Raw genomic sequence first — 20333 nt, 5'->3', positions numbered from 1 at the left:
CTTAAAGCTCCCATTTGCCAAAAAAAACCAAAACAAAGGCATGAAAGAAAACACTTCCCTAATTTTTTTCCTTTTCTTTGAATTTGGTTTTAAAGAAAGAAAAAAACCCAACTCAAACCTTTTCAAAAATTAGCCTTTGCTAGAACCATACTCGTTTTTCTGTCTGGCTAACCCAGCACCAATAAACTCTATCTAATGGCATTGAAAAGTGTGGGAGGTAACATCTCAAACAACTACAACCACCAATCCCCTGCACCTACCAGACCCAAAAGACATGGAAAACAGCCATAAATTGTCTCTTTTCATACAAGAAAAGGCATGGGATATAAATTCACTGTATTTTATTGTACCCTGTGTCCAAGAACAGGAATCTCTGGAATTGTGTTCCATTGTCTCTCTGCAGATTTATCTTTTGAAACCAAGTCATAGCTGTCCATTCCTCATCAGATCTTTTGAAATAAACAATGAAATGCAGGGCATAAGAAGTCCATAATAGGAGATGAACATGCTTCTGGTTAGTCTTGATCTAACATATTTGTCAGACTTCTTGTGATTCTCACATTTACATGTTTGAAATACAGTGGGGTCATAGGGATCAGGTAGGAGTTGCACAGCTAGAAAAATGGCAGTGAGATTAATAAATACCCACTTTCCCTTTACCCCATCAAATAAGCCATTCCCATGCATATATTTTCTTATGATTTCACATACATCTGCACTGTAGAGAGTGGGTTACAAGGCATAGTGGAAACATTGATGGATTTGAATGGTTTAAGGTTCTGAGTGTGCTGGTTTCTAGGGGTACCTCTGGGGCAGAGCCCTCCCCAGCCCACCAGTGTCTGCAGGGCTGAGACCAGCACTCATCTGCTGCCTGGATGCATTTCTGCCCAGGGGCTGTCAAATGGATTGCTTTTTACTAGCCCCCAAGCCTTTTAATGCTTTCAGACTGATCAATTTAAAGGACTTGTTAAAAACAGAACTAAGGGATGGCAGTCTCCTATTGATTGGGGAAAATAACCAAATTTTCTATAGGTAGGACCTTCAGATGTTGTAATTAATTTGATGTGAATAAAGATCTGACAGTACTACAGTCTATTGATTAGGGGAAAAGTATCTTTCATGTTTATTCAGTAACAGAGATCCTTAGGACTTTTAATTTCCCTTTATGTTAAGTCTGACGCTAGCACATCTATTCTACTTCACTTCTCAGGGACATACTGAAAAGATGCCAACGACTTTTGATTATTTTTAGGAATTTATCTTATCCTTACAGCACATGAAGTTTCTTTATAAGTCAAACATCATAAATCATCTTTAAAAATGAAATATCTTCGTACTGAATTATTTTAATTTTTTTTTGTCTGTAGTCCTGCACTGGAGTCTCAGTCCTGTGTTAAGAAACCATAGTCACAGGTGGCAGTTCCCAAGTATATTGATCATTTCCATCCTCTCTCTTTTAGCAACAGATCGACCCCTAACAATCATGACCGGATACAGCGCCTGAGACAAGAGTTTCAGCAAGCAAAGCAAGATGAGGATGTGGAAGACAGGAGACGTACTTACAGTTTTGAGCAGCCTTGGGTAAGTGTGCAAGGCCTGGCAAATCTGGGAAGGTTGGCTGACTCCTGCTCTTCCTGGACCAGTTGGGAGCAGACTGTTAGGGAGCTCGAGTCCTTTGCCTCCACACTTCTGCTCTTGCTCTTATCCCTGGTTTTCATTCATTGATGTTTATTTCATTTCTAAACTTCTTCAGCCATCTGTTTTCTGTGTAGATACTACTTGGAATTTTTTTACCTCAAAGACAGTATCAATTAATCTGAAATTTGCAAGAAAAATCAGAATAAAATGCATACTAACGGTAAATAATTTAGAGAGACTATGTAACCTTGTAAATATTATTTTCTAGGCGGCAATATCACTGTGATTAGCTATTTTCTTAAAAGGCAGAGCTATGTCTTTTCACAGTAAAAGAAGGAGAGAGATGTGTAACAGCATGCTTTACAATAGTACCCCTTTGCCACTCACATTAGCTGAGACAGTTCTGTATCAAGATAAACACCCTAATTGATCATTTAAATCCTGTTCAATTTGATCTAATGATGAGATACAATTATGTAAATCCATATGCTTATCTTGTTTAACATAATTAAATGAATCAGTGTTGCTTTTTAATCAATTACATATCCTAAATGAAGACCCTTTAAATATGGGGCAAAGATTGTAATTTTGTTGAAAATTCCATGATAAAGACAGTGAACAACTTGCTTTTGTTCCCAACAAAGTGGGAACTATGTGATGACAGAAGTAGAATCTCTCACAGCTTCCTCCAAAGCAAGTGTAGGTGATGGGTTATTTTTACCTAATATTGTGATGCACAGGAGACAGAGTTGGGAATAGCCAAAGAGTCATATCTCTGTGGATGAAGTCACTGAGAACAGCCTTGGCAACAGACCTAGGTAACATCATGATGCCTATGTCAACTTTGTTTACCTGTTGTGGTGGAAGATTTTGTTGGCTTTTGTTGGGTCTATGTGTCCTTGTCTATCTTAAACTCACCAATTTGAATCTGTGGTATTTTTGACATGCAGCATGGAGAGGAACAAAGGTAAATGTATCGCTAAATGACTTAATATTAATTAACATTAAGTATCAGGATATGGGCTTCTCTTTTCCTGTGCTAGAAAACTTCTAACTTTCTCTGAAATTGAATAAATAATATAAACCTTTTCTTTATGACCAGATATTTTCGCTGTGATGTGGAGAAGATAATGTGATAGCTCATCACAGTGAGAGTTTAGCAGTTTGGCAGTAAATTGGGACAGGGTGTAGGAGTTACTTTCAGTTATGAATATCAACTACTGTGTAGTCTCCAAATAAGAGTTTGAGCAACATTCTTGGGAAAAGTCTGTATGAGAAAAACTTTCGTTCTTGAAGACTTGGGAACTTAACTACTGAAGGTCATGGGCCAAATTGTTGTATATCTAAATGCCATAGCAACTTTAGACAGTCAACTTGGCTTTTATTATAGTTTTTTGTAATGAGCGAGGAGGGAATTATATGGATGACAGGCTGATTACCTTAGGAATGGAATAATTTCCTAAATTGTGGGTCAGAACACTGACCTTTCCTTTTTCTCTCATTCAAACAAATGGGATCCCTCTGTTTACTCACCTTCTACACATCATGCAAATGAGCTCAAAGTGACTAATTCAGCTTAATGTACTAACATTAATTCTGAAGCTTATTGTTGCTTTTGTAGGAGCTTCTTTGTTGTTAAATACCTAGGTGACCAAATGTGTTGTTTTAGATAAGTAATTTTTTTAAAAATTGGCACAGAGTCTATCTGAACTATAATTTTATTTTTCCATTGTGTGCTCCAGCTTTTTGAGATCACAGTACTTGGAAAGGATTTTAGAGGCCCTGATAAAGAAATTATCTCATCCATTTCAGCAGTTTACAATCATTTCAGTGTTAAGGAGCCATAACCCTCTCTCTTAAGGAGTGTGTAATACTTTAACATATTAGTCTAAAATGATGGACTTTCTTAAGACATCTTCTCAAAACAGATCCTGATGTATTATTTAATACCAATGACACACAAAAAAAGATGCAAAAGTGATTTATAATACATATGCAAGAATATACTTAGATCCATTCATCAGTGTCTTTTCAGTCTTCTCCATCTGTAAGCTGTTGGTTCCAAACTAGATTAGTGCAAAGTGCACCTGTATGTGGATCATTGTTGAAAAGTGTGTTTTCACCTGAGGGAGATGTGCTGAGCAGCCTACATAAACAAAACACTTTACATCCAGAGAAGCCTCTGAGCTGCATGGCAGCAGCCAACTCTGACTTGGTTTGGGTAGAAAAAGAGGAAAAAAAGAGGAAAAAAACCAAGTGTGTGCTATGAGGTGATAAGTAGTTTGCATTTCTCATTAACAAGCTGTTAGGAGGGTTGAGGATAGGGAACAAAGTGCTGATGTGATTCAGGACTGTTGGTTACTTTAAGGAAGTATAAATGAACACAAAGTTTGCAGTGTTAGTAATGGATGCTGATGGAAATCTGGCAGTTCTGAGGATATTCAAAGGAGCTCAATACCTCAGAAACCCACTAATATATTATCAAAATGATCCTGTGAACCTCACCAACTCCAATCCATCCCAGACTATTAATGGCCTGTGACACAGGAGTCTGTTTACCTGTGACAAATACCTTCAGTCTCCTCCATGGTTTGGAGACAGATCTCCAGCTGTGCTGGTTTGAGCTGGAGTAGAGTTAACTTTCTTCACAGAGGCTAGTATGGGGCTATGTTTGGGTTTTGTGCTGAACACAGAGTTGATAATGCAGAGATGTTTTTGTTATTGCTGAGCAGAGCTCACACAGAGCCAAGGCCTTTGCTGCTTTCCATCCTGCCACACTGGCAAGGGAGTTGGGGATGCATGGGAGATTGGGAGGAGACACAGCTGGGACAGGTGACCCAAACTGACCCAAGGGATATTCCATACCATAGCACATCATGCTCAGTGTATAAGGTGGGAGGAAGAAGGAGGAAGGGGGGACATCTGGAGTGATGGTGTTTGTCTTCCCAAGGAACCGTTACGCGTGATGGGCCCTGCTCTCCTGGAGATGCTGAACACCTCCTGTCTGTGGGAAGCAGTGAATTCATTCCTCGTTTTGCTTTGCTTGTGTGTGCAGCTTTTGCTTTCTCTATTAAACTGTCTTTATCTCAACCCATGAGTTTTTGTAGCTTTTACCCTTCTGATTCTCTCCCCCATCCCGTTGGTGGGCAGTGAGTGAGAGGCTGCTGGTTCTTGGCTGCTGCTCTGGGGTTAAACCACGACACCAGCACATGGAACACTACAGAACACTGGTTCTGTGTGATACTTGTGGCAGCAAGACTGGTGCCTGGCCACATCCCTTTCTGCCTGTGCCCGTTGGGTGAAGGTCAATTCTCTGTAGATGAGCAGTGCACAGAGCCAGACCTCTGCCTGTGCCCGTTGGGTGAAGGTCATTTCTCTGTAGATGAGCAATGCACAGAGCCAGACTTTTTGCCCAGCTCTGTGTGCCCTGCCAGTAAACAAAATACTTGACTGCCTACGAGTGTTCATACTGCATCAGGCAGCTTAACGGACACAAAAAAAGTGATAGCACTGGAATGAGATGACACTGTCTATTAAGCAGCATAACATTTCTGCTCAAGGCCATTTGAATGACACAGTGTTAGGGTTTAAATAACTGCCTAACTGTTGCAACATCAAGATGCATCTAAAATCCACCGTTCAACAGCTGAGTCAAGGCTTTGTGGAAAAGATTTTTGCATTTGTTTATGTTAAGATGACTTTCTCAGGCTTCATTGTGTGTTTTTTTTTCTCTTATATGGTTTTTTTTTGTGTCCATAAACAAGGTGTGTGTTTCCATAAACAAGGTACAAGAGGCATTGAAGGGCAGTACTCTAGGTCTGATGTTGCATGGGAAAAAAAATTAAAATAACATCAAATATGATTAATCCATTTTGATCCTGCTGGTGTTAACTCCAGTCAGAGTTTGCAGAAATGTGTATCTGGGCATGTAGAATTGCATGGACTTACAGTATGTCTGCTACTTGCTGTTGCTATGACATTTTTATACCAATGCAGGATTCTTTTGGGATTGATTTTTCTGTGGGGTACCAAAGCTGAGCCTCTGGTTTCTCTGCCTTTCTGGGTTGTACTGGGTCTGTTGAGGCTTATTCTTTCTTGTACCACTCCTAGGTTTTGGGGGATTTTTTTTGTAATTAGTTCCACATCTTGTATTTTTGCCTATTTACATCTTGATTAACAGATACATCACACAGCCCCTTCAATAACAAAACCACGGCATTATAACTCAAAATGTCATGGGAGTGAACAATCCAGTTTAAAAAAAAGAGCATTTTAAATGCCTGGAAAATACTACAACTGCTTGCCAGTCCTGCTTGTAGAATCACACCAATGATCAAAAAACTCCACAAAGATGCAGGATGGACGAAAGTTGGGTGTTTTTCTTCATATTTAATAAAATAAATTATGCTGAAAATGAAAAGTGGCCAATTCCATTCACAAATGCATTCATCTCCAGTCATCCTGGATGTATTTGAATGAGAAAATTGGCATTGAGAGAGCAGCTGAGCAAAGTCGACTCTAAATATTTAGGAGTCAAATAAAAAGATATTTTATTTTTTGAAGATAACAGCTAACTGGATCAAAATAAATATACTACCTGACTGGTCTGAGTATAGCTTTAATGACATGCACAGATTTATGAAAGGAAAATAATTGGCATGATTTTCACAGAGCAAAGACTCCAGAAGTCCTAATAATAAAGTCGTGCATGGCCTGATAAATAAATGCTCAAAAATTGTAGCTACAATGCGTGTTTTTCTACTGTTTGTTGGTGTGTAGATCTTGTCTCTAAAGAGACTTACAGGGAAAAAAAGCCCTCTTTTTTATCTATTTATGATATTCATTTCTTACCTCTGTATTCAAGTCCTTGATCTACTCAAAGGCATAATGACTTCTAAGTAACCTAAAATTCTTTAAGAAAAACAAAAGCTTGATTTTTATTGCTGTAACTTCAACTGTAGCATCTTAATTTTACCTGAAAAAAAATGAATAACAGACTATATTCAATGCATTGTAAAGTTTGTATCAGGAACTAAATTATGTAGAATTACTCAACACATTAATGAGAATCCATTTCAAGAGTCTCTTTTAGGATATTTTATGCAATATATTGGGCAATATCTAATGGAGCATTGCAGCAGACAGATACTTTAGGAGCTAAATTGCCATTTCTCCTACCCCAGTTTGTTTCAGAGAGGAAACCAAAGTTATGCAGAGCAGCCTCTCCACAGGTAGTTTCTCTTCAGCTCTATGGTGAATATCCATTCTGTCTCAAACCTGCAAAAGATTTCATAAAATATCAGCTTTTTTTTTTTTTTTTTTTGCTGAGATTTAGGATCTGACTTTAACGTTTTATATTTTTAACTTTTTTTTACACTAGTTTCAATCTACTAGTTTATTTGAAATGAAAAATGGAGAAAGAAGATTTTAAAAAGATCTACTAGTTTATTTGAAATGAAAAATGAAGAAAGAGGATTTGAAAAAGGAATGAAGTCATTTTGGATAGTAAAGAAGCATATTGATAGCTCACAGGCATAAAGTGCATGTAAATGTCTCAGACAGAATGGCAGGACTGAGTGGTTTGTTTCTGCCAGACTGAAGATTTTCTTTCTGTTGCTCTTATACACAGAACAGAAATCTTTGTCCCATACCACAGTGCTAAGCTTCCTACATATACACCATAGAAAGGTACAGAAAGGGATGGATTCTCTTATTATAAGGTGTTTGAATCAATACACACATCTGTTGGCAATTTTTAAGACATATTATGTTCTGTTCATTATAGCAACATAAACAAAAAGGTGGAAGGAAAAATACTTTTCAAGGACATCTCCCAGAAACATTGAATGCTTTTTATCATTCTGAATTTTGATATACACAGTTATTGGACTGCCTGTCATCTGTGCCAAGTACATTTACACATAAAGCAGGCAAGGTCATTTAATCTTATCTATTTCTAATTAGTGCTGAACTGTAAGAACCATGGACTTTTGTGGGGCCTTGTGTCTGCCAACTTCCCAGGTGAACTTGAAACTTACTGGTTAAACACAGAGCTTAATCCGGGGAAAAAAAATAGCACATTTACTTTAATATGAAATAATGGTCTTTTTTTAATAACTGGGAAAATACTAATGGACTTGCTCCTTTAGTAATCTCCCTATTAACTATTTCTTTATCAACACATAAGACTTCTGTGAATTGGAGTAAGCATTTCTCCCAGCTTGTGCCTATGGCTATAGGCTGTCTGATAGTTGTGTCACCCCAAGTGATGAATTTTTTATTGCCTCAACTGCTTGGATCTCCCTGAAAACCCAGTGCCCTGGGTCACCCCCATGATTTCCTCTCTGTAATTCTGTGGCATCTTTGATCTGTGCCAGTCCTGAGATATCCATGCTGCCACCATGCAGAACTGCCCTCCATGGGCAGAAACACCACTGTGGGAAATGAAGAAGCTGTGTGGGTGTGCTGGTTTGAGCTGGAGTAGAGTTAACTTTCTTCCCAGAGGCTAGTATGGGGCTATGTTTGGGTTTTGTGCAGAACACAGAGTTGATAATGCAGAGATGTTTTTGTTCTTGCTGAGCAGAGCTCACACAGAGCCAAGGCCTTTGCTGCTTTCCATACTGCCACACTGGCAAGGGAGTTGGGGATGCATGGGAGATTGGGAGGAGACACAGCTGGGACAGGTGACCCAAACTGACCCAAGGGATATTCCATACCATAGCACATCATGCTCAGTGTATAAGGTGGGAGGAAGAAGGAGGAAGGGGGGACATCTGGAGTGATGGTGTTTGTCTTCCCAAGGCACCGTTACGCGTGATGGGCCCTGCTCTCCTGGAGATGCTGAACACCTCCTGTCTGTGGGAAGCAGTGAATTAATTCCTTGTTTTGCTTTGCTTGTGTGTGCAGCTTTTGCTTTCTCTATTAAACTGTCTTTATCTCAACCCATGAGTTTTTGTAGCTTTTACCCTTCTGATTCTCTCCCCCATCCCGTTGGTGGGGCAGTGAGTGAGAGGCTGTTGGTTCTTGGCTGCTGCTGGGGTTAAACCACGACAGTGGGAAACCTCTAGTATAGATAGGAAAGAGAGGTAGGACATTTGCCCCTAAAATGTGCTGCCCTGAACTGCTTATAGTGGTCAGTGCAATGTTAGCCTTGGGTGTACCTTCTCTGGCACATGAAAAATTGTTTGCCTAAAGCGAGAAGTCTGTAGAAACTTTCAACTTTGCAGCTCTGGTTTTATTAAAATGCCTCTTTGAAAAGAGGGCTGTGTAATTTCATCTACGTTAAAGCACAATTTTACATGCTGAATATTGTTTAACAATGCTGAATGCAGGAACTATCATTGCCACTTAAATGTATTGTGGAAGACATGAACACACATTTATTTGTATAATGCAGCCTTGGTTGTTATTGTGGCCTTGACCACATCCTAATTTAAAAGGTCAGTGCTTGACATACATCTCATTGCAAGCAAGGCCAGAGTTCTTATCAATCTGTTCTGTGAGGACTGAGCTGTTGCCAGGTTTCTTGGATGGTTTCAGGTTGTTATAATTGTAGTTAGCCTTGTGTTGATATCAGTGTTAAAATTCCTGTGTTATGTGTGTTCCTTGTACGTATCTTTCTGTTGCTGTTGAAAGATGTGAAAACAGTGCAAGGTTTTTTATTTTTCATTATCTCCATTTTATGCTGATGCAAATGGGGTTAGGCATGTATATAGATGTGTGTTTATGAATATATTTTATAAAAATATATGTGAAAAAGTATGCTTTGGGGATTGAGACAAAATTGCAAATTAGTTTTTGAAGGCTAAGGTTACTTATTACGTAAATACTTTTTGCTTAGATATTTTATTCAAATCTTTGTATCATCATAACCATATATCAAGGCTGGTATCACTGTGGTATCACTGAGATTTTGAATGAAAAGGTTTGAAAGAAAGGCCTTTTCATTATTAAGATGGTTGAATGTACCTGTCTGTTATATGTACATGTTATGTTCTGGAATTTGTGATGCATACAAAGGGAATATTTTTATTTATCATCCCCGTATTTTTAGATGCTTGAAATGAGATAGTAGATTCATTTAAACGGACAACTTATTGTATATGTGAACAACATTCAGCCTAAATAAGTATCCTTTCCAGATTAGTTAAGTATTGCAAATCCTCTTAGTCTAACTGGGCATACAGGTGCTCATACCTTCAGATAATCAGATAATGGATTTTAGATGTTTGCCTGTAGATCCATCAAATTATAAATGCTGTTTATTAGATGAAATTCTTCATCAACTGTGGAAAATCCAGACCTGACTCCTATCATTCTGGGCATGCACTACAGCCAGCAGACAGCAGTGATAGCCTCTGCCTCTATTTAACCATTGGTTCTTCTGGGCATTGAAAAGAAATATCTCTGAAGCTACATTTTTATCTTAGTCTCTTCATAGCCCATTAGGACTTTCAAAGCCTCTGTCACTTTAGTAAAAGCTTTTGTGGTAACTTCATATTTTCTGCACATGTGTGTGTGTACTTGCATTCATGCTTTCTAGATGATGCATTTTATTGTCTTGTATAAACCTAAACTGTGCAGCAGTTTGGTATCTCCACCTGTTTGGTAATTTAACCATTCTCTGTACTGTAAAATTCCTTAATCTGTTATATTTACAGTGAACTGAAAAAAGGTGGAACTGCTTTCAAATAAAGAGAAGCAATTCTGATTTCATGTCTTATCTGTGATAACTACTTTCTCACATCATGTAGCTGCAAGCTTTCCAACGTTGTTAAAGTGAAACCCATGAAATGAGGAGATTGGCTCTAAAATCTTAGTTTAAATGTTTTTATTCTTTATGGAGAAGTTGATATGGGAACTTTCGAGTTTCCCTCTGGTTCTCTAGAAGATGCTTATAACCACTCTGGAGAGAATTCACAAATAAACCTTGTGATTTTCAGGTAATCACTTCCCTTCCATAAGCTGAGCCCTTCAATAAAATACCAAATGTCAGAAGACTCTCAATAAAGTCAAGAAAGTTAGAAATGTTGACATATGCAATAACTGATATGCTGCTCTGTATGTGTTGCCCTTATTTAATATAGTAGGAAATCTCCATGGGGGTTGTTGGTTTGGACATGCATACATACAGCTTATTCATCTCTAAGAAAATTTCCCACAAGGCTGACACACGGTTCTGTTTTCTCAATTTGTTGCTTCATCTTACCATTTGTAAAGCATTTTTCATTAGAAATGCTATTTTACTGAGGTTTCTATAGAGTAAACCTGTTCTGAAGCAGACATCAATATTGCATTAAGGATTCTCTTAAATAAGTTTGCCATTACTCATAGTCAGTGCTTGGTCTGATTATTTTGCCCAATAATCTTCTCATAATTGAAAAATTGTATGTGTTAAATTCTGAACCAAGACTGATGCTCTGTCTGAAGTGTATTATTATTGATAACAAAGTTTCTAAAAGTTGTACACCTCTTTCAAATTTGTTGTGTTTCTGGTTACCTGCAGGCACTTGACTATATAGTAAGACAAAGGAGATGTTTATGTCACAAATGACAACTTTCTAGTTTCTAAAACTTATCTTCAATATATAAAGCTTGTGAAAAACCTTTTATCTTGCAGATATTTGTGAGCCATTATGATCTCTTTCTACTGCAGAAATTATAATGGCAAACAAAACAGGAGATGTTTGTTTGGAGGAAAAGCACAGATAAAAAGACAAAAAGTGCTTTAACAAAAGCAAGTCTGAGACAAGCTGTTTCAGTCCCAGGTTCAGACAAGTGGTTATGCTCCCTAACTTTGCCATGATTAAACTTTCATGTTTTTATTAGAAGTAGAAATTTTAAGGAGATAAAAATAATGCTTTCTTTCTTTTTAGGTGAAACTCTTTTATTAAAGCAACAAGAAAAGTCCATAGCATTCTCTGATTTTTGTGACACTTTATTTTGCAACTTGAAATCACAAAATCTGAAGAAAGTAGTAATGTCAAATGAAAAGTGATATCTCTACAAAAGTAAACTTTTTTATATTCCTAAGTTGGAATCCAACCATTCTGCCAGATCTTGACTGGTAATGCTCTGTGTTCCCAGAAACACCATCCATTTTCACTTGCTCTTAGTATTGGCCTCAAAGTTTCAAATTGTCACCTCATTAAGATCCTTCTCAGAGATACAGGAGCCCCCACTGTCCACCAGAGACTTGCTAAATTTATCTCTTTGATCATATCAAACCAGAAAATATTTCCCCTGTCTCTCAGAAAAGCAAGGGGTGCAAGCCTGAGCCAACAGCAAAATAGGATGGTTCCACGAAGGGAGAGCATCACTTGAGTGTATTGGTGAGGTTCAAAAGAGCTGCTGTGCTCCCTCTCACCTCAGATCCTCAGTGGGGTACAAAACGTGGCATTACCATGGCTAGAATAACTTACAGAGTCTGAAAATCTGTTCCACTGTCTTAATTTGCATTTCGGTGTTATAATAAAAGCATAACCCATTCTGGACCAATGTTTTCCTGTTACATCTCAGAAATGGTAGGTCAGAAACAGAATCTGTAGCACAGGCCACTGTTATGCATCAGAATTTAACCTAACTGTTGTGAAAGAGCTACTTGCACTGCATGTTGAAACAAATAGAAGTGTATGTGTGTGCTGGTTTGAGCTGAAGTAGAGTTAACTTTCTTCACAGAGGCTAGTATGGGGCTATGTTTGGGTTTTGTGCAGGACACAGAGTTGATAATGCAGAGATGTTTTTGTTGTTGCTGAGCAGAGCTCACACAGAGCCAAGGCCTTTGCTGCTTTCCATCCTGCCACACTGGCAAGGGAGTTGGGGATGCATGGGAGATTGGGAGGAGACACAGCTGGGACAGGTGACCCAACCTGACCCAAGGGATATTCCATACCATAGGACATCATGCTCAGTATATAAGGTGGGAGGAAGAAGGAGGAAGGGGGGACATCTGGAGGGATGGTGTTTGTCTTCCCAAGGAACCGTTACGCGTGATGGGCCCTGCTCTCCTGGAGATGCTGAACACCTCCTGTCTGTGGGAAGCAGTGAATTAATTCCTTGTTTTGCTTTGCTTGTGTGTGCAGCTTTTGCTTTGTCTATTAAACTGTCTTTATCTCAACCCATGAGTTTTTGTAGCTTTTACCCTTCTGATTCTCTCCCCCATCCCGTTGGTGGGGCAGTGAGTGAGAGGCTGTTGGTTCTTGGCTGCTGCTGGGGTTAAACCACGACAATGTGTATGATAGCAACTTAAACCGTGGCTTTTTTGTGGGTATTTTTCTGCTTTGTTAAAGACATTTTCATTTTTTTGTGTTGTAGGCAAGCACCAAGACATACTCCCAGAGTGGCAGGCACTCCGTATCGGTAGAAGTTCAAATGCAGCGGCAGCGGCAAGAGGAGAGAGAGAGTTTCCAACAAGCTCAGAGGCAGTACAGCTCATTACCCAGGTATGGGATCTGTCTGAAACTATTCTGTGCATATGAGCCTCCAGCTAATTTCATTTGTGGAGGAAAATGTTGTATTTAGTGGAGACACTTTTGTTTAGCATTGATATAAGGTGGAATGTATTCACTGTGGAAGAGGCATAAAATTTCTTAAGTGAGAGCATGTGGTAGCTGTTTATTTTAGGAGAATTGCTTCAGAGCTGATTTCAGTGGGATTTGATGGCACTCAGCACCCAACAGAATTGAGACATTAAAACAAAGCTATTCTTTGTGGGACACCATCCAGTTTAATTTTCTGCAATTACAAAAGTCTCCTGAGCATGACATGGGTTGTCCCCTTTTGACATGTAAGATGATTATTTTTTTTTCTGTTGCCTAATTCCTTACTGGGTAGAAATTCAATCTTTGTGATGCTAATACAGAGGAAAAATTAAAAGAAAAAAAATTCAAGACCCACAACAAAAAGAATATGGAACTGAGAAAATTAATAAAAAATATCAGGGGCCTTCAAGTTTACAGTACATAGATTTCTTCTAAGCTACTGGGTCATTAGCAATGGAATGGTGAAAATGAACACATTTATTTTCTAAACAAACCTGCATTTTTTTTAAAATCTTAGGGTTTGTTTTTTTTAATTAGCTTCTTGGGCAAAATGTCTTTTACTTGATATTTGGCTTTAGGAATTGATAGAAGTTTAATCAACTTCTGTTTTAAATTAACTCTTATAGTTAAGCATTATGTAAATAGTCTTTGCATTTTGAAGTATCAGCAGCAATGGTTGAATGGAGAATTCTTTACACCAGAGGTTGGTGTCAAATTGCTTTCCAACAAGCAATGGCTTGTGTGGAAATGGTGTGGGAAAAATGTGACAAGATGTGCTTTACCAAGTGTTTCATAACTTTGTTTTTCAAACAAATATAAGCCTCATAGTAAAGTTATCTAATCATGAACTCTTACCTTAACAACATCTCTGAAAATGAAACATTTTCAGATTTTCAAATGCTTTAACACGTTTCAGTGTAGAATTTTCTGTTAAGTTTGGAAAGTGGGAAAGGGAAATGTAAAGTTACTGTGTTTTCTGAGATTTGTAGTTTGTTATTTTGAAAAACTTTATATCCCCTTTTCTTCTTATCTCTGCCTTCCTTCTGAAATGGCTGCACCTATTAATGCCACATTGTTTTTCCTGAGAAATTCTCTTGCAGTTCTGCTAGCCCCAGTGATGCACCAGTTGGGTGAAAGGGCACAGATGCTAGTGTCTCTTTTAAGCTGGGCAGGGTTGTTTTTAGTTTTATAACTATGATTCTTAAAACTTGCTTCCCCTGCTCTCCATCACTGGCAGCATTTAAAAGTTGGAAGTTAGTTGCAATGCAGTTCCCGTGGCAGAAATGAATAACTCTTAAGGAGAAAATTCATCTAGAAGAAATATGGAATATAGATCATGGAATAGATCATAGAAATGCTTGTTTCGAAAAAGTGGCTGAGAACTTCACTCAATGTTTTCAACATGAGAAGTGACTAGCAAGCTAGCAATGCATGCTACTGAGTAATTAATGATAATTTAATGGCTTTGTTTGAGCACTCTGGGTATTTCAGCTGTGCTGAGAACAGGCAGAATTGCAAGACCTCGGGCTAAAGTTCAGTACTGTAAATACCACAACACTCCTATAACAAGCTGGGGCATCGAGTTCTCCAGCTCTACAAACTGCTCCTAACTGTGTGACTGATCTTTAAAGAAATCTTGCTGTTACTCTGAAACTTAGGTCCCAAGATTAATTTTGCAACCGTGGCTGTGTAATGATTAAAGTTTGTACATTGGCTTAATTCTTGAGCTGTGTTGCCTTTCATCTTGCATAGTCTCTAGGAGCCTCCTTTTTTTTCCCCTTTGCACATTCACATCTTTAGTACTGAAGGCAAATAAACTCTGGAGTCAATTTTAAAGGGTCTTCCCAGAAAGATAAGGAAAACGTGCCAACTAATTTTGAACAAGTACCAGAAAACAGTCAGTAAATTAAATCAGTTCAACTAGTCATCCTCTTGTCCCATGTGAAACTGTAAAAGCAAGGTTTAACTCCAAGTTAATTTTCTACTACTTAAAATTTATCTTGCTCTAGATCAGAAACCTGACAGTTTCGTAGCCTACAGAGGTTCATTCAATTTACTCTTGTTCCAGGGAGTGATAAAACATGACTCAGAAACATTGTTTCTTTGGCAAAGTTGGATATGAGAAAACCAATAACAGCTATAAAAATTTGTGTAAGAATTCACATTATGTTGTAATTTTTACTGTAATAATTGACATTCATCCTGAACAACATTTTTCATCAAGAGGTCTCAAAATCTGGTATGAAATAAGGTGGATATGGTAATTTTCAAATTACACATGTGGAAGGAAGATTGCAAAAACATTGGGTGACATTTTTGCTTTTACTAATGGTAGAAAAATTCTCAAGGTCTTCTGTCTCTCCACTTCATACTTATTGGATGAGGCCACATTGTCATATGTGTTGACATGAAAAACCAAGTCATATATAAACAGCTAAATTGTGCTCTTATTGATTAATGTAGCAATATATTTTGTTTTATTGCTTGATTCTCATAGACTAATTTTAATCTCAAAGTGGGTATCTCTTTTGCTGCAGCACAAAATAATTTTACTTTATCATCACCAATCTTATTTTAGGATCATACAAGCACCTAGCAGCTTGGTAGTAAATTAAAGTGATTTCAAAACCTTAATGCGTCTTCAAAATAATGTGATGATTTATTGTGAAAAGAGATAAGAGTTTGTAATTCCTAGAAGTATTTAGTTTGTTTATCTACTCCCTGGAACCAAAAAGTGAGCAAAAAAAGGTTATCTCTGCCTTTTCTTTTATGAAGGCTATAGCAGACTGGGAAATAGTCCTCGTAGCACAAAATTCCTTAGTTCTGGAAATGGGAGGAAGAAACTGTGTAACAGGTATATCAGTAACAAGCTTTATCTTCTGACTTTTGCAGTGTTAGAGCAAGTGTTTTAAGGACCTGCCTGTTGCATTTTTAATCAATTGTGAGCCTACATTCACATCTTTCATGAGTGACTTTACAAGTGCTGGCTGTTACCTGGTTTCTAAGGAAGCACAGCAACATGTATGGTCTTTCCTAGTCTGCAACTGAATTGTAGCATTTTATTTTTTTTTTTAGAACATGAGCATAGTTGTAGCACTAGATGGGTTTTCATGGCATATTCCTCCTGTAGAAGCCTAGAAATACAGTTCAACTCTCTAAGAAATGTTTTCCACAAGAGACAAGATGCCTCTTTGAGGCAGAAGAGAACCTGACTTCTGGAAAATTCACTAGCTGGGGCAAACCTGATGGCATTGCAGAAGCAGCCTTCTTTCCAGGGATTGTCAAGAGCAGTATAAGGGAAACCACTACATTTCTCTTAAAAGTCTCTTTCATTTTTGTTTTTCAGGCAAAGCAGAAAAAATGCCAGTTCTGTATCTCAAGACTCCTGGGAGCAGAGTTATTCCCCTGGAGAAGGGTTCCAGACTGCAAAGGAAAATCCCAGATATTCCAGCTACCAGGGATCAAGGAATGGCTATATGGGGGGACATGGCTTTAATGCCAGAGTAATGCTAGAAACACAAGAACTGCTCCGTCAAGAGCAGAGGCGGAAAGAACAGCAACTGAAAAAAAAAACTTCTTCTGAAGGGCCTAGCAACTATGACTCATATAAGAAAATTCAGGACCCTAATTATACCCCTCCTAAAGGTCCTTTCAGACAAGATGTACCACCTTCACCATCTCAGGTAGCGAGGCTGAACAGATTGCAAACACCAGAAAAGGGAAGACCATTTTATTCTTGAGGTGAAGAAAATGAAGATTGACTTACCATGCAATAAGGAACATTTTCATATAAAGACTTACATTTTGAAAACTTTTTAAACTGATGGTACTAAGGAAAATATCCGTTGTCTATTTCAGTGCCTTTGAAAATATGAGCAAAGCGTTGGTGGACCTTATGTCTTTGCCATTCTGTCTCAAGTGTTGAATTATTTGGAAGGATCTTCCACCATTTGACAATCATAGTGGAAATGAGCAATGCTGCCCCTGTGTTCCAAGTCCCATAGCCCAGTTCAGTAGTTGTCAATGGCTTTTTGCTAGGGTTTGTTGTAATGTGTTTTACTTTGCAGTGACTTATTACACCAACGTTCAGATTTGTGACATAAAATTAATGAATTTGAGTTTGAAGGAAGCATTGACATGTCCTTTTTTTATTTCTCTTGGGTCAGGAGGAGGGTTACATATCGCTCTTGGGTGGATAAAGCTTAGCTCTACTCTGGATCACAGTCAGAGTTCTGATATGTTTTATGGTGGAATCATTACCAGTCTTTGTTGATCAATATTTAACTGTCTATATACTGAAAAACTATCCTTCTTCTATAATGCACATATGCACTCTTTTTTTTCTCTCTCTCCCCACTCTGAGCTTATTAAAAAAGCCTTTATCCTGACTCATGAGGAAAACAATATTAAGCTTTCAGTTATCCTGAGAGTCCTGTTACAATTGCCTTATAATCTTAATACACAGTCCATTACAAATGAAATAACTGGAGAGAGATTATTTATACAGTCACAGCCAAGCCTTTGATGAGTATATTTTACTATTTTATTAAAGATGGGAAATTATGAACAAACGTACAACTGAGTTCTGCTTTGCTTTGCTTCTAAATTAATTTTGTCATATGACACTTGTATTTAGGATGAGAACTAGGGAGGGTATCATCCCATGGTCATCTGATACATAGTTGTCTTTGGGCAAATTTTGGAGAGAGCCTAAAGCAGGAGCAGAAAAACTGTAAAGAAAATGATTCCTTCTTCTTATAATTTGTGAAGCTTTCTGGACAATTTCCTTTGTGCTTCCATATACTGTATCGTTGCATTGTGATGCTACATTAAAAACAAACCCTTAAGTATATGAATGAGAGATAAGTGGAGATGAACTGTTACACATCATCCTGAAAACGTCAGTATCCAAAAATAACTAAAGCAGAAGAGATTGCTCTAGCAGTGAGCAATATTTGAATGTGCATATGGGATATGAGAATCTCTTTTGCAGCAGCTGTTTTTATGTTTGTTAGTCTGAACTTCATGTATTGTAAAAAATATAGCTGGGTTGCTGAAGTGCCTGCAAATCCTGATGTGAAAAGGCTTGAGAATGGATCTCAGCATATTGTGTACAAAAAGGAAAGAGAGAAAGCAAGGAAGAAAATCATGTATTGAGTGATTTTAAAAGAAAAAAAAAAAAGCCTATTTTTTTTTACTGGCACATTTTATTTTTGCGCCAACTTGTTTCTAGAATATATGTGAAATATCAGCACACATATCTGTGTCTTTTATGCCTGTTTGTTAACAGTTTTTGTTGTTAATGATGTACTCCATGTTTAAAAGTTCTTATTAGTGTAAGCACAGTGGCATTGGATGACAATAGCTCTTTTACGCAGAATTTACAAAACTGTGTAAAACAGCTTTCGGTGTACATATGAAATTTAGAATAAAAGGCTGTTTCCATCCTTGTCTTGGTATTGCCTCTAGACCCCTATGAGGGCTGCTGTAGACACTGAGTTTTAAACACACTTAACAGATGCTATTTTATCCTATTCCTAATGGCTTGCGTGTGTCTTTCTGTGAGCGCTTATAAACATCAGGAAAAAAAAAAAAAAGAGAAGAAAAAAGATTTACAACCTAGCTGAACACCTGAAGACTATCCTCAGAGGTAAAAAACACAGTTTAATGTCTTGTGTTATTTTAGGCCATATCTGTGACATTTAAAAGGCACATTTTTAAGACTAACCTCTGTGGCAAATCTTCCCTGCTGTAGCATGGAGTCCTCTCCCTGGGGAGAGCACTCACAGAAGGACATCCACTGCACTCTGGCCAAATCTGGGCATGTGTGAGGAAGCCCTCTCTGCACTGTGTGTGTGTTTTGGGCTCTGATGGGAGCCCTTCACAGGAAGGTTGACGTGGTGAAAAACAGAAGAAGGCAGATTTATGAATAAAACAATATTTACAGTGCCAGTGATACTCTTGTGTCCCCCATTAGTATTGGAGCTGAGTCTGGTTTTCTCCCTCTTCCCTTAATTTCTCCTTTTCTTGGTTACTGCAGTAGTGTCAATCATAATTCTGTGTATGCATGACATCAAGGTGTTGCCATGGCAATAATAGTGTCAAATTATTCACTGTGACTTTAGTGTGGGATCTCAAGGGGAAGAGTAGCAGGAGCTGTAAGGTGGACAGGCAGGTTTTGATACTCAAATAAGGTAAAGGCAGGATTTTGCAAAAGACCTGAAAAGTAGTGGCGTGCAGTTACGAGTGGGGAAATAATTGCAATAATTGCATTTGCAGTTTTGCAGGCCTTGCTGTCTCATCTCTTGACTGCATTCCCAGGTTTCATAGTTTTATGTTTCTATGGATATATTTGCACAGGCAAATAATTGCAAGCACTAAAAAAAATGCATCCAGAGGAATGGGAAACAGGTTGAAGTCCTTATCAAAACAGGGCCTTTGATAAACTGTTATAGGAAAAAGGGCATGTGTTTGGAAAAGTATGAAATACGGGATGTTTTATGTGTGAGGATGGCATATGTTAAAGTTTACCCTTCTATGAAACTCCTCTTCAAGGTGTTAACAATTTGCCATAATTAGATGTGTTCATGAAAGAAGGCAGATGTTCTCTTTGGGCTGTGTCTGTGTTATGTTAGGAAGAATAAGGTCTTTTTCTGGCTTCGTCATCCTGTCTTCTTCCTGACATAGCATAGACAGGATTTCTAATATTAACTCCCATGAGTTGCAAAGGGCAATAAGGAGGTGGGAGGGAGATATTTTAATAGAAAATGACCTTTAGTTCTGCATAGTGAATAGATTCAAAAGTTAATTGGGCTAACTACATTACTGCAGTAATTTGTTTGTGGACGCATTACCATTATGAGATTAGCTCCGTAACATTAGTATATTTGAGAATGGTCACAGACTGTAAGGGAGCTTACAGCATCGAGGAGTGGGTGTACAGCTTGCACATTTTGCTCTGTTGAAACCCTGAGGAAACCATCTGCAAAGCCTCCTGGTTTTTTATCAGAATAGTTTGTTAATGCCATTGAAATTCCATGGGAAAGTTTAATATTACTAGTGCAGAAGACTACTGCCTTTCTCAAAAAATCTCCTTCCCCTCTTCTTATAGGGCCTCCTTGGAAACAGGAGTGCTGCCCTAGTGAGTTATTGCAC

The 20333-nt window shown here is 38.1% G+C and overlaps 1 protein-coding gene across 1 annotated transcript in view; it reads left to right on the top strand.

The window, feature by feature from the left end:
* LOC103798099 (partitioning defective 3 homolog) overlaps nucleotides 1-17058 on the top strand; it is a gene marked incomplete at its 5' end in the record, with an annotated part of 101660 nt that extends 84602 nt beyond the window's left edge. The window contains 3 exons of the mRNA XM_009070345.1: nucleotides 1461-1581; nucleotides 12952-13079; nucleotides 16525-17058. Of these exons, the coding sequence (XP_009068593.1) occupies nucleotides 1461-1581; nucleotides 12952-13079; nucleotides 16525-16918 (643 nt within the window). The remainder of the gene's footprint in view (nucleotides 1-1460; nucleotides 1582-12951; nucleotides 13080-16524) is intronic.
* Between the last annotated feature and the right edge of the window lie 3275 nt (nucleotides 17059-20333).

The sequence above is a fragment of the Acanthisitta chloris genome, unplaced genomic scaffold, assembly GCF_000695815.1.
Source record: "Acanthisitta chloris isolate BGI_N310 unplaced genomic scaffold, ASM69581v1 scaffold910, whole genome shotgun sequence".
Taxonomy (NCBI): domain Eukaryota; kingdom Metazoa; phylum Chordata; class Aves; order Passeriformes; family Acanthisittidae; genus Acanthisitta; species Acanthisitta chloris.
Note: the sequence above shows the minus strand (reverse complement) of the source record. Positions and strands in the feature narration are given on the sequence as shown.